A 12,185-nucleotide genomic window follows, 5' to 3' on the forward strand; every position below is an offset into this window, starting at 1 on the left:
TTCAGCAAACTAGAAACGGGGTTAACAGAGAGTACATGATGAAGTTCCAAAATATTTTCAGGAGTTTGGAAGTTTTTATATCCAAGTGTTCTTCGGATTACCATGCTAATGGTAGACCAAAGCTGAGTGCACCTCCTCCATCTCTCTCCAGGTCAGAGGCTCCATGTCCATATGGGCTGCACTTGCACCATATGGCGGTGCACCATAGGAACAAATCGAGATGAGATGTATTGGGTGGCAATTCGACACTACTGTACGATACATAGAGACCAAAAAAATTGAGACGTTTAATTGGTGTGGTGCACCACCACATAATGGTACATATGGTGCAGTGTATAATTTCTTCTATCCTGCATCATATAGTGGTACACTGTAAAAACGAATCGAGACAAGATGTATGGTATGGTAACCTAAGACGAGCGCATGATACTTGAAGCTCATAAGGATCAAAAATGTGATTGGCATGGTGCACAGCCACGTGGTGCACCAAGTTGGGGCCTCCACGTCCACATGGGTCGCACGTGTTTCGCTCTCCCATATCGTAAGACTAGGGTGCTTTCTCGGGGAACAACCGTTGGAGTCGGTCGCCTTTTTTTGAATTTTAGTTCTCGTCCTCCTCGAACAAATGGCAACGGCTTCTTCTTTCGCGAGGCGGTTGGGCGCCGCCGTGCGGGAGGTGAGCTTAAAGAAAGGGGCCGGAGGTTGGTACGGCCCTCACATGGCCGCCGCCGAGCGGGCCGTCCTCGAGCGGATCCCGCTTGTTGATCTCGTCGTCGAAGTCCGCGACGCCAGGGTAACTCCTACGTTCCTTCTCTGCCTTCCATTTTCTAACCACAAAATGTTCGCTGAAATTCCTGAATGAGCCGTGGCTGTTCTTTAAATATATTTCCCCCTTTATTCAGTGAGTTTGATTCCGTTTGGTTTAAGGGTACAGGATTTAGTCGAAAAGCAATTACTGTGTGCTAAAAGCTGGGCTCTTGCTGCCACGAGAACTTTTCTGGGATTAGATTTTGGCGAGAAATTGGTATACTGATAGAGTTCTCATCCACCAGCTGTTTGGTGATTTTTTTGCGATCTACGGCCCGTCTTTCAAATTTTATCCCCCTTTCTTTCATTTCATTATGGTTGCTCGTTGGTTAGGGTTACAAGATGCCAACGGTGATTGGAGTTTGCTGAAAGATGAGGATTTTCTGCCAAGTTTTGAGCACTAGTGATGAAGGGTGGGGATAAGATTAGTGTCTTGGGGGCCTAGGGCTTTGGTATTCTTGCTGAAGGGATAGTATTATGTTTTTCCTGTTGGCTTGCTGTCTTTGATATGGTTACTTATTTTATTTTATTTCTTTATAAAGCGAATTCGAAAAGTATGTTTGGGTTTTAGGATTCATCAAGATGGTTTTGTTCTAGTTTGGGTTCCTTATGTTGGTGGCAACTAGGGTTCTGTAAGGGGAAAATATTTGTTAGGTGAATTGAGGAGATTATATGCAGATTAGGGTTGGATGAGTGAACATGAGGTTATAAGTTTTGTATAAAGAGATCCAGAGAGGAAATGAAACAGATCAGGAGGGAAAAGTAGTGGTAAAGCTATTTATATAAAGGACCAAAAATTTAGATATTTCAATTCTCATTTTCACTTCTAAATTTGGTTTAACTTTTTTTATCCATGTGTGCAGATACCCTTTACATCAGCTTTTGAGTCTCTGAGACAAAGAGTCTGTTCTCATAAGCATATGATTTTGCTTAACAAGGTGGATCTTGCAAATCGCTCACTGACAGAAGTATGCTCTTTTTTTTCTTTTTGTTTCTGATTAACATCTTTTTGATTTTATCAGTAATGTACCATTCATATTACCATGTTATTGCCCCTCTTTTTTGGTGCAGCTTTCCTTGTCTTGATATAATTTCGGTATGGATTAGATTAGTTGTTAGTGGTAGAATTGTTTCCAATGATGTTAATAAAAAACTTTTTCCTTAAGGGTGGTGCCTGTTCTTGTTTTCATTTTTTGATTCTTAAACATGGACACATACTTTGTAGAAATGGATGAAGCACTTTGAAAACCAGAATCGTCTTTGCTATGGAGTCAATGCCCACAACAAGGACAACATCAAGGAGGTAATATGGTTCTTTTATACAATTTCAACAATTAATGGAGTAATGATGAAGGTTATAGATGAAAAAAATGTCAATATTCATGTCTTTGGTGCTAATATGGCTTCGTTCCATATACATGCGTATGGCCATTACATGAAAATACTTGCAGTAGTTTTGCCTCTCTGCTGAAAAAAGGTATCACAGAGGCTGAAAAATCTAATCAGTGATTTTTGCTTGATATGCACATTTCATTCAGCTTCTGAGCATTGTACGAGCCAAGATCAAGGAATTAAAGGTTGGTGAGAGTACGTACACTGCAACAGTTATGTTGGCTGGGATTCCAAATGTCGGCAAATCGGCCATCACCAATTCCATGCATCAAATTGGTAGAATAAGTGCTGCAGGTATCCACCTTGAACTTTGTTAGATCGAGGTAACAATGTTTACTAAGTTCAACCCACTTTTTGTTATATATTTGATGGGTATCTCATTCTGTGGCTTTTAATTTCAAGAAAAGGGAAAATTGAAGCATGCTGTAGTGAGCCCACAACCTGGGGAGACAAAAGATATTAGCAGTTACAAGGTAATGACTTCTGTTGGTCCGATTTGTTTTTGTTATCATATATCTTACATTAAACATCACTTGTGCACATCAATTATTGAAGTACATGAAGATACAAATATAAAGCAATGTTTTAGATTCCTTTTATCAAAATGTTAAGCGCTATTTAATTTTTTGTTATTACATATATTAAGTTCTGTTTTTATATTTTTGAGATTTTCTGTTTCTAATCTAATGCCTAGAGAAACTCTGACATCAGAGGTTAGCTCAAAAAAAATTGGAACTAGCACCAAGTACTGCTGATGATTCATTGTACTTCGTTGGTGGGCTTTGGCCCTCTTTTTTACTTAAAAAAGAAACTACTTGTTTTTGGCAAAGAGTAAATTCTTGAAACCCGTATTTCCCAGACATTACAGTTTGTTCCTTATGAAAAAGAAACATATTATCTATCCTATCAAGATTTTATATTTTTCTTCACTGGCATTTAGCTTGGTGTTTTGACAACCTAGTCAAAAGCTCATAGGTAATATAGAAAGTAAAGATCAATAACTTAGTTTTATTTGTTGGGTTAAAATGATATATCCTTTTTGTTAAGGTTATAAACAAAGTTATATTTTGTTGGACATACATGCCAAATATTTTAATCTGGGTTTTAAGGTACCATGAAACACATTATATCACCAATCTCATGGAAGATTATCCATATAGACATTTCAGTGTTGCCACCACCAAGGAATGAAGCATTAATCTGATAAATCCTAATGTTGTTAATGGTTCCTAAGTAGCTAAGTTTGAGATTATGTGGAGTTTTCCTTTTGAAAGTTACATCTTCAAGCACCCTTGACAGTGGACCATAAGCATCCAGATCTAGCCAAGTTGTAGGAGACGCTAAAACTAGTGTTTTCTTTCAATAATCCTTCTATAACTTCAAACAACAGCCTGGTTGATTTGAAGCTAATGCTTTTGACCTTGAGAAGTAATTATGAATATCCAGAATTGATGGAGTTCTTCACCCAATGGTCATTGGTATTGTAGTAAGTATATTTGTGCTATCTTTCACATCTTTATTTCACACTGGTGGTATGCAGCAGAGAAACTACCAATTTGCAATTTGTTTACGAAGCCTGCACTGAATATACCATTAAAGTTTAATTTCTTATGGACTCAAAAAACCCAAACCCCTGCCTTTTGGATCTAAATGATGAAGTTCATACCTTAGGAAATGTTTCTTCCAAAAGATTTTTACACAAGGCTTGTTGACAATGTTTTATTTAGAGGTTCTAATCAAAATAATTGATCACTTTGTCACCTGATGATATGTTAAATAGAGATTAGATCTCCTTGACAATTCAAACAAGAGTAGAGCTGGGGTGCACCCGTTTTGTGTACATGAAAAAGTTCTACTGCCACGTGGCATGAGAAAATTAGGGTAACTTGTGGAAGGTGGTGTTTTAAACAATGGGTTGTTGAACAGTGAATTGCCAACCTAGCATTACATGGGACCAAGGAACTTTTTGTTGCACTAATGGTGCCTCCGGAGATTTTTCTTTTAAAACAATCAGCTTTTAATTTTTTGTGCGATATGCAAACTAAATTACTTGGTTTTCCACCCCAAACTTTCAAAACATGGGCACTATCTAACCTAAACTACACTTAGGTTCCTAACTCAACTGAAATAAATTCTGAGGATTATTTCTTTTAATACTACTTTTAGCACAAACTACATCACTTAGGTTCCTAGCTTTGTCGAAATAAACTTAATGGATATTTTTTTTGATATTTCTGTAATGAGTCTAATGACCATTTATCGAATAAAGATGAATATGATGAAGTCATAATATTTGATTCCAATCCCCCCACCACTACTTAGACAAAAATCCTAGTTCCTTCCCCTGCACTGCAGGGCAAGGTAGGGTGTGGCCATTGCTGTGCAGCAGGTGAGGTGGTGGGTTTTCAGGTGCTAGGGATAGGAGCAGGAATGAGATAGCTGAAGAGAGAAAAGAGTACGAGAGAGGAGGGGACGGGTGGTTTAATGTGGGGGTACAGGCCCATTAATACTAGTCAATCAAAATGATTAGGGTTGCATTATAATTTATAGTGGTGTAAGGTGGGGGTACAGGCCCATAATTACAAGTCTATCGGAAAGATTAGGGTTGTGTTATTATGTATAATGACCAAAAATAAATTATGTTATATGATCTTGTATTATATTAAATGTTTAGTGTTTGGGTATAGCTGACAGGATCTCATACTAATCTCATATCTTATTTGAGCCTGAAAATTCAAGCCTAGCTGTCCCAAAGTCTGACTTTCTTATAACCCCAAGCATAGCCTGATAAGGCCTCTGTTGTGGTCTATTATCAGCCCTATTTATCTTGTACTCTTATCCATCCAATTGTTACTTTACTGTAGCCACTTCTTCAAGGTAAGATAATATATAAGCAAACTTCATGGTTGCATCAAAATTCATGCATCATTTAACAACAAACATGCCCTGTCAGCATAGGTTCCTGTAAATAGCTTGCATAAGCATCAGATCAATTGTAGGTTCACTGTGCACCAAAATGAAAAGGCAGATCATGCTAAATTATTTTGGCAGTTATTGATGTAAATGGAGGGTGAGCCTCAGTGCTACGGTAAAATTGCTCTATTGTGACTTTAGTGTTACAGGTTTAAAACACACGAAAGCCTCTCCAATCCCTGCAGTGGCGGGACCTCGTGCACTTGACTGCTCTTTCTTTTGTTGTTGTAATTGCATAAAGGAAAAAATACAGGAAAAATAAGTATTTTAAAGTTAAACTGCTTTGCTCTTCATTCTGTGGAATGTTTAACATTTTTCTCTGCTCTTTCAAATATATCATGTTTCAGATTGCCAGCCATCCCAACATATATATATTGGACACTCCAGGTGTTCTATCCCCTAAAATTGCTGATGATGACTCAGCTTCCAAACTAGCTTTGACAGGTAACAAGCTGCCTATACATTTGTATGGCTTGCCATGTTTTATTTGACTGATGCATATTTGTCCCTTTCATATACCCGGCAGGAACTGTTAAGGACTCGTTGGTAGAAGAATGCAAGCTTGCTCGATATTTCCTTGCTGTCCTTAACTCGTCAGAGGAATACAAACATTGGGAAAACCTTAAAGATGCAGTAGATGACACATTATCTTTAAATAGTAGAGAAAAACTCATGGCAGGCTGTCATACTGACCAGAAAAGGAGAAGACAATATTCTTCAGATCACACACAGGTGAGAGGATTCAACAACATACTCTGACAACATCTTTGGAAGACAAAAAATAGAGAGATTAATTAGCGCAGATTATCACAACAAATTCTTAGTGAATGCTGATGGCTGTTGCCATCTTTTACCTCAATAAAAGAATGTCACAATAACTTAATATTTATTGGGTTTCTTATGTTTCATGACCAAGTTGGTATCTACTTTTGTTTCATAAAATAGAATAAGAATCAAAAAGTGAGTAGATTCCATTAAATTCAAAAAATAGCCATATAAAATAAATACATATGTTGTATTATGAGATGATGTTGCCATGTTTTTCCCCATACATGGATAAGTTACAGTTGCTTAAAGCCCTGTGCAGGACTTCATTGTAAAGGATGTTCGTGTGACCCTGTTCAAGACTATATCATCATTTAGTGACTACTTGGAAAAAGAAAATGAAATGGAAAGGCTGATTGAATCTCAGTTTATGGCCTTACAAGAAGCTTTCAGAGTGTCTCTAGAATCAAGGGAGGATAGATATAAAGCAATTGCTGCAAAGCTACTCAACCTATACCGGACTGGAAGACTTGGCCGATACACCTTGGATCTTGTTCCAAGCAATATGCAGGAATTTATTTAGTAAAAACATACCCGCATGCTTCAGAGAAAAGGTGGTATTGTATTAGATTGAGCTAGCAGGATAGGCATCTAACTTTCAAGGGCAAGAGTTGCTGGGTCAAGACTGGACATGCAGGCTTATTTTAGAGGTCCTCGCAATCATGAAATAAGCCAGAGAAGTAAGATGTGACTCAGTTCATGTCTTATAATCATCGCTTTTATGTTACATCTATTTTCAAATTTACCTATTATATAATTGCTTAACTTTAAATACAGTAGAATATGTATGTAGGCTATCATACTGTGTATATTTAAGTATCTTTCTGGTATCTTCATGACATTTTTGCATAGACGAAAATTTTTCATATCGATGGGCCATATACACTCACATTATTCAGATAACATAGTACTAGAGCCTTCTCCAAGCTAGTTGGAGAGCTTCAAAGAGCATCTGTGTGAAATTAGCTAAATAACTGCTCTTACTTGAGAGAAGGGCCACCCATGGCCTGGGTCCTATGCCACACTTGTATCCCTAGTGAGGGACCAACATGACTAATAAGCAATATGACACACAGTGGGCCTGGTTCCTTTACCATCTATCACAGACTCACAGCCTAAAAAGCTTAAGGTATTGGGTGGAGGACCGGCACCAAGCTTCTAAGCCCATGTGAGACCATAACATTAGGCTTATGCAGTTTGCTGGCCAACCTACTTAGGGCCTATCTCCTAGTGTCTTCTAAATGTTGGCTACCTAGTGGGTGACCAAGTGACCAAGATAGAAAAAGTTTCTACTTTTTTTCTGGGATGGTTTGGATATTAGACTTGGTGGTATGGGACACATGATGTGTCAGGTGGGCACCTTATAAACCATCTACATCATCTGGTGCCCAAATAAAGTTAAAACTTTTCTAGTCTAACTGGCTCATAATGATTCATAGAGTTGTTCACAACGAGGTCTGGTTCAAAAATCTAGCAATAAAATTATATCTACCTTCATCTGCAAGCCAATTGTTGGATTTCATGACTTGGTAGTCTGCAGTTTCAAGCCTAACTCTTACAAGAGTCTTGCTGGTAGAACTAGGGGTGAAAGTAGATTGGATAGTATCTGTCCGAATCTGTTTTCATATCTAAATATGTATGGATGTGCATACAAATTTGAGCATTGGACTAATATTTGTATCTGTAGCCATATCCATAAAAAAAATGAATATGGATACAGATAGACAATTATCCAGTCCATATCCAGATATTCGGTTTTGCTTGTAATCCTATTTAGTCTTACATAATACTCATGAACTTTTATGGGAAATGAGTGACCATATTAACATGGTATTTGCTTAGCTTACCTTGCACTTAGTGATATCTTTGATTTAGCGGTCATAAAGTTTAACTATCTGACTTATATCTGTATTTTCAATATCCGATTCGTGCCTTTGCTAATATATGAATTGTATCTATTTTATCATATGAATTGTATCTATTCAAATGAGGATGGAGATTTTGTTGGCTGGCTCTAATGAGAGAAATTTTCACGTGTGCTTTTTGTCCAAAAAGTGTAACCAGTTAGCTTCTATGTGATAAGAAATGGTAATAGACTCTTTTGTTTAACTAAACATGTCTAGGCAGATTTCAAAACAAATTCCCAAACTGTGTAGTAATGGTACTAAAATGGATGCCACTGTTTACTGGAATGGAAAATTTGGCATCTCATTTAGGTGGGTGGAAGCTTAATTTCGTGAATGTTATCACTGGAATATAGATATCTGAAGAAATATTAACAATTATTGAATTGACTAAGACCATCAGAGAAGTTTTGCAATCAAGTCAGCTAATGACTAAATTAAATGATTAATATTTAAGAAGAAACTAACATCTGATTATTACACTATTAATATCCTTGCATTTTTTGTAAATCAAAAGAAGTGCAGTCAGCACTTTCTGTAGCTGAGCAACAACATAACCCAATCTGACTGATGTAATTAATTGTGGACGAGGTGACATAGACTGAAAAATACAATAGGCGACAATATAACCATAACGAAAACAATGCTGATATTCTCATTCTCTGCTGTGCAGGACATCACATGGCTCAGAAAATCTCAGGCATCCTGGTTAGGGATCTTTTGTTTGCAGCTCATCTGAATTATAATATCTTCTTTTCCAGCATAAGACAATAACTACAATGCAATGGAGACTAGGCTTCCTATCACTCTGCTGATTGGGACACCACATGGATCTGACGATCTCTATTACTCTCATTACACTTATCTTCGCAGCTCACCTCCATTGCAATGCCATCTTGCCCAGAGAACTCCTTGAAATTTGCAGCCCTTCCCAATTCTTCCACCTCCTCAATAACGAGCTCCAGCCTTGCTACCATCTCCACTAGCAATGAAGCAAATGCTGCAAATGGGAGTGCGTCGGAGAACTCAAGGCTAGTGATCGCTAGCTTACTCAACGTTGGCCTCAAGACCTTCCTCTCAGCTGATTCTGCTGACTTATCTGCTACCCTTTTGCTCCGCCTTTCCAATATTGATGAGATATCGGTCTTGACTGATGGTAAGACAACCTCGGACAATGCATGCTTATCATGTCTCCAGTCCACTAGCATGTTGGTGTTGCTAGGGGCGTTGTTGGAGCCTAGGAACAGGCGTGGTTGGGACTTAATGACAGAATTAAGGTCTTGCAAAGCCTTATGAAGATGTTCGGAGAGCACATCAGAAGAGCAACGTCTGCGGTTCCTTATGCTGCTAGCAAGTTCTGCAAGAACCTTGGACACTTCACCAGCTACTCGTATGCATGGGTCGCGAAATAGAGCTCTTACTGATCGTGGAGTCTACAACGCACGGGTAACCATGTGATTAGTAAGTCTCTGATGTGTGGTTCTTTCCAGAGCTATAACTGGGAAAGATGTGGCCTGAAAAAATGTCAAATTATGAGGATGTTGTTAATTGAGAAAATAAAACACCGAAGTAGATGTACCTGAATTTCAGATTCCAAACATCCATGAAGAGCTACAGCTGTATACCCAAAATGTCTAAGAACAGCACCAAGCTTCACATATTGTCGCCATGGGTACCGGTAGCAGTGTCTTGAGTGCCTCCTAGGCTCCCAGCTTGCAAATGTTGCCTGACCAGTGCTCATCATCGTCACCAACAATCTCATACAATTGATCCCTCAGAAACTTAAAAACTTCATACAATTTTGAAGATTTGTCTAAAGAATCATGGAATGCATTCAAATACTCTATTAACTTACAAGGGTCTCATCAATAGATTTGGAGTCCAAGACTGCTCTGTAGCCCTTGAATATTGGATCCTTGAACGAGTTTTCCTCCATAATTTTATTGTCCTTGTCTTCATCTTGGAAATACTCATTCACGCAAGCTGCAAGTCTTAACTGGTAAATTTTGGTTGAATATTTGTAATACCAAGGCACCTTGGACTTAAAGTAGATACATGGATGTTATTTAAATTGATGAGATGTATACCTTCAATAGATCTTGCTAACCCTTCAATCTTGTACACTGTAGAGTGGTGGAGATCTTCACCAGACCAATTTGGCAAAATCAAGAGACTCATGAGAAGGCAGAGGCCGCAGCCGATGGCAATGGTGTAGAGACGGTCACGGGCTAGGTATAATACATTTCGTTTACGGAAACTTGATACCGTAATCAGATTGAAGGTTAGTAGGAAAATTACTACTCCATAGTCATAGTTCTTCTTTATGTATGGGATAAATCTCAAGTATGTCGCTAGAAATCCTATCAAAGTAAAAGAGATACTGTTCTGTAAGAATACTGAAAACCTATATTACACCAGGTGAGAAAAAAAAGAAGAAAAGCGTTTCCCAATTTTTTCCGAAAAAGTAAAGTGGCAGCAGTAAGTTAAAGATATTCTAATTCTCTGTCGTGAAATCTAGTTATTGTACACTAACTCAAAAAAATAAATTAAATTAAATTAAAATAAAATGCCACCTACCTATTAAACAGACTGATATTCCTATAAAAGCTGCACGAAAAATTGTGCCTGTTTTTTCTGCCATAAATTCAATCAAGAATGCCAGTGATCCAGCACACAATGTCCCAACTCCTCTATTCAAACCCTTGCACAGTGTTGCACCTAACATAAGCAACAGAAAAAAAAAAAAAAAAAAAAAAAAAGCCCTTGAAGTTTCAACAATGAAAGAAGTAAACAAATATTTCTTGCTCGTAAATGAAAAGATCACAAACTCACCAGCAGTAAATTCGAGGACCACAACAACAGTTATGACAGCCCAGATTGCATTGTCTCCAACACCTTTAAATAATGGCTCCAAGAGATATAAGAAGGAAACCAATGTTAAAGCTACCCCTACCTTTAGAGCATGAACAAGACGTCTAGGATCTTCTCTTCCCAGCTTCAATGCACTTTGCCACGAGGAAATAGATAGCATTGTGAATTTCTTCATAAAACCCACTATAAGGATCATATGCTTGTGGCCCTTGCTCTTGCAAGAAATCTGATTTCTTGCCATTGGAGTTCTGGAAACTGAAGGTGCTAATAGCCCAAACCAAGCATTGTTAGTGCAAGATCGTGAGTTCCATATATAGAACTTCCAAGACACGACACTAGCTCTTGAACATAGGCAGCTCCTCTTGTAGAAGTTGAGGATTCTAATGGAGGCTGGTGGATACTTTCGCTGTCGGTAGAAGCTTTTTCTGACAGCGATCCCGGAGTCGTGGGGCTTCTCAAATACGAGAGGTTACAAACTCACATTCACATGCATCCTGCTGAATGTAATGAGAACCGACATCAACATGCATATCCCACTTGTGGGAGTTAATTAAAGTTTTTTCAGAGAAAATCAGAATTCAACTCGTTCTAATATGATTTCGCTATGTCGAAAGGATATGCACTAAAAGGTTCTGGTAAGATGAATGGAACAACAAAAAGAAGCTTTATATTGATAAAGTTATTATCATCCATCAAAACGTTTTAGGCAAATAATAAGATGTCATAAGAAATTATGATAAGTTAATTCATGTTATGGAAATTATGTCTGAATTCGAGGGTGCTAAAATTTACGTTCTGTTCCATAAATTATGGGGACGATTTATGAGTATGTACTTAAGAAAGACGAAAATTCTATAAGTTGGTGATTTTGTAATGATCTTTAGCGGCATATCGGGTCATTTTGTGGCTGGTTGGACTTAGCTTTTTAAGAGTTCGATCCTCTTAAAGCTCCACTTACGTATGAGGCTTCCCTGGGCTCAGCTGGAGCCAAATGTCTGCAAACTAGAGGAGAAGAACTTCCTTCAGCTTTAATGTATTTGGCCAGCTAAATTTGGCAATGACTCCATGAGCGATCGCTGTGACTGCTGTGACTCCTGAGATTGAGGATTTACAAGCCTTTCTAGCCTCAACTCTCGACAACTTGCATCTTTTTCTTTTGACTTCGCCACCGAGGCAAAGCTTCACATGTAGGAAAAAGTGGTAGGCGATCCCTCGCCTTCACCCGTGCTGGTCTCCAATGGCCTGGGTAGTTGGTTGAATCGTTCTGAGGCTTAGGGTTTGGCCACATAGCCTCGCTCTAGGTTTTCAAAAATTCATGACATTGGTTACATTGCTAGCTTTTTTTATTAAAAAAAAAAAATACCGATTTTCAGTTCCAAGACCTTTTTTTTTGTTGTTGCTAATCCTACTGTT

The 12,185-nt window shown here is 38.2% G+C and overlaps 2 protein-coding genes and 1 long non-coding RNA gene across 5 annotated transcripts; 2 read left to right on the forward strand and 1 right to left on the reverse strand.

The window, feature by feature from the left end:
• The first annotated feature begins 480 nt into the window (after window positions 1-480).
• Window positions 481-8,843, forward strand: LOC103704684 (DAR GTPase 2, mitochondrial). 3 transcript variants are annotated; one of them, XM_039126528.1, is made up of 9 exons: window positions 481-793; window positions 1,671-1,775; window positions 2,033-2,110; window positions 2,346-2,493; window positions 2,602-2,672; window positions 5,520-5,616; window positions 5,699-5,904; window positions 6,250-6,677; window positions 8,575-8,843. In XM_039126528.1, the coding sequence occupies exons 1-8, from the start codon at window positions 626-628 to the stop codon at window positions 6,313-6,315; spliced, it is 939 nt and encodes a 312-aa protein (XP_038982456.1). In that variant the 5' UTR covers window positions 481-625; the 3' UTR covers window positions 6,316-6,677; window positions 8,575-8,843. The 3 variants fall into 3 exon arrangements, with proteins under 3 accessions (XP_038982456.1, XP_026659493.1, XP_008786299.1); XM_008788077.4 differs by having other exon boundaries at window positions 486-793; window positions 6,260-6,677; XM_026803692.2 differs by lacking the exon at window positions 6,250-6,677 and having other exon boundaries at window positions 482-793; window positions 8,575-8,708.
• On the reverse strand, window positions 8,331-11,117 carry LOC103704740 (aluminum-activated malate transporter 12-like). Its single transcript, XM_008788154.3, has 6 exons — window positions 10,734-11,117; window positions 10,479-10,619; window positions 9,989-10,261; window positions 9,757-9,884; window positions 9,481-9,627; window positions 8,331-9,334 (listed from the first exon to the last, which is right to left on the reverse strand). The coding sequence occupies exons 1-6, from the start codon at window positions 11,011-11,013 to the stop codon at window positions 8,705-8,707; spliced, it is 1,599 nt and encodes a 532-aa protein (XP_008786376.1). The 5' UTR covers window positions 11,014-11,117; the 3' UTR covers window positions 8,331-8,704.
• LOC113462563 lies at window positions 9,482-10,351 on the forward strand. The gene is made up of 2 exons (XR_003385162.2): window positions 9,482-9,900; window positions 10,031-10,351. It is a non-coding gene; the product is annotated as an uncharacterized LOC113462563 (long non-coding RNA).
• Window positions 11,118-12,185: the final 1,068 nt, after the last annotated feature.

The sequence above is a fragment of the Phoenix dactylifera genome, chromosome 5 (genome assembly GCF_009389715.1).
Source record: "Phoenix dactylifera cultivar Barhee BC4 chromosome 5, palm_55x_up_171113_PBpolish2nd_filt_p, whole genome shotgun sequence".
In the NCBI taxonomy this organism is placed as follows: domain Eukaryota; kingdom Viridiplantae; phylum Streptophyta; class Magnoliopsida; order Arecales; family Arecaceae; genus Phoenix; species Phoenix dactylifera.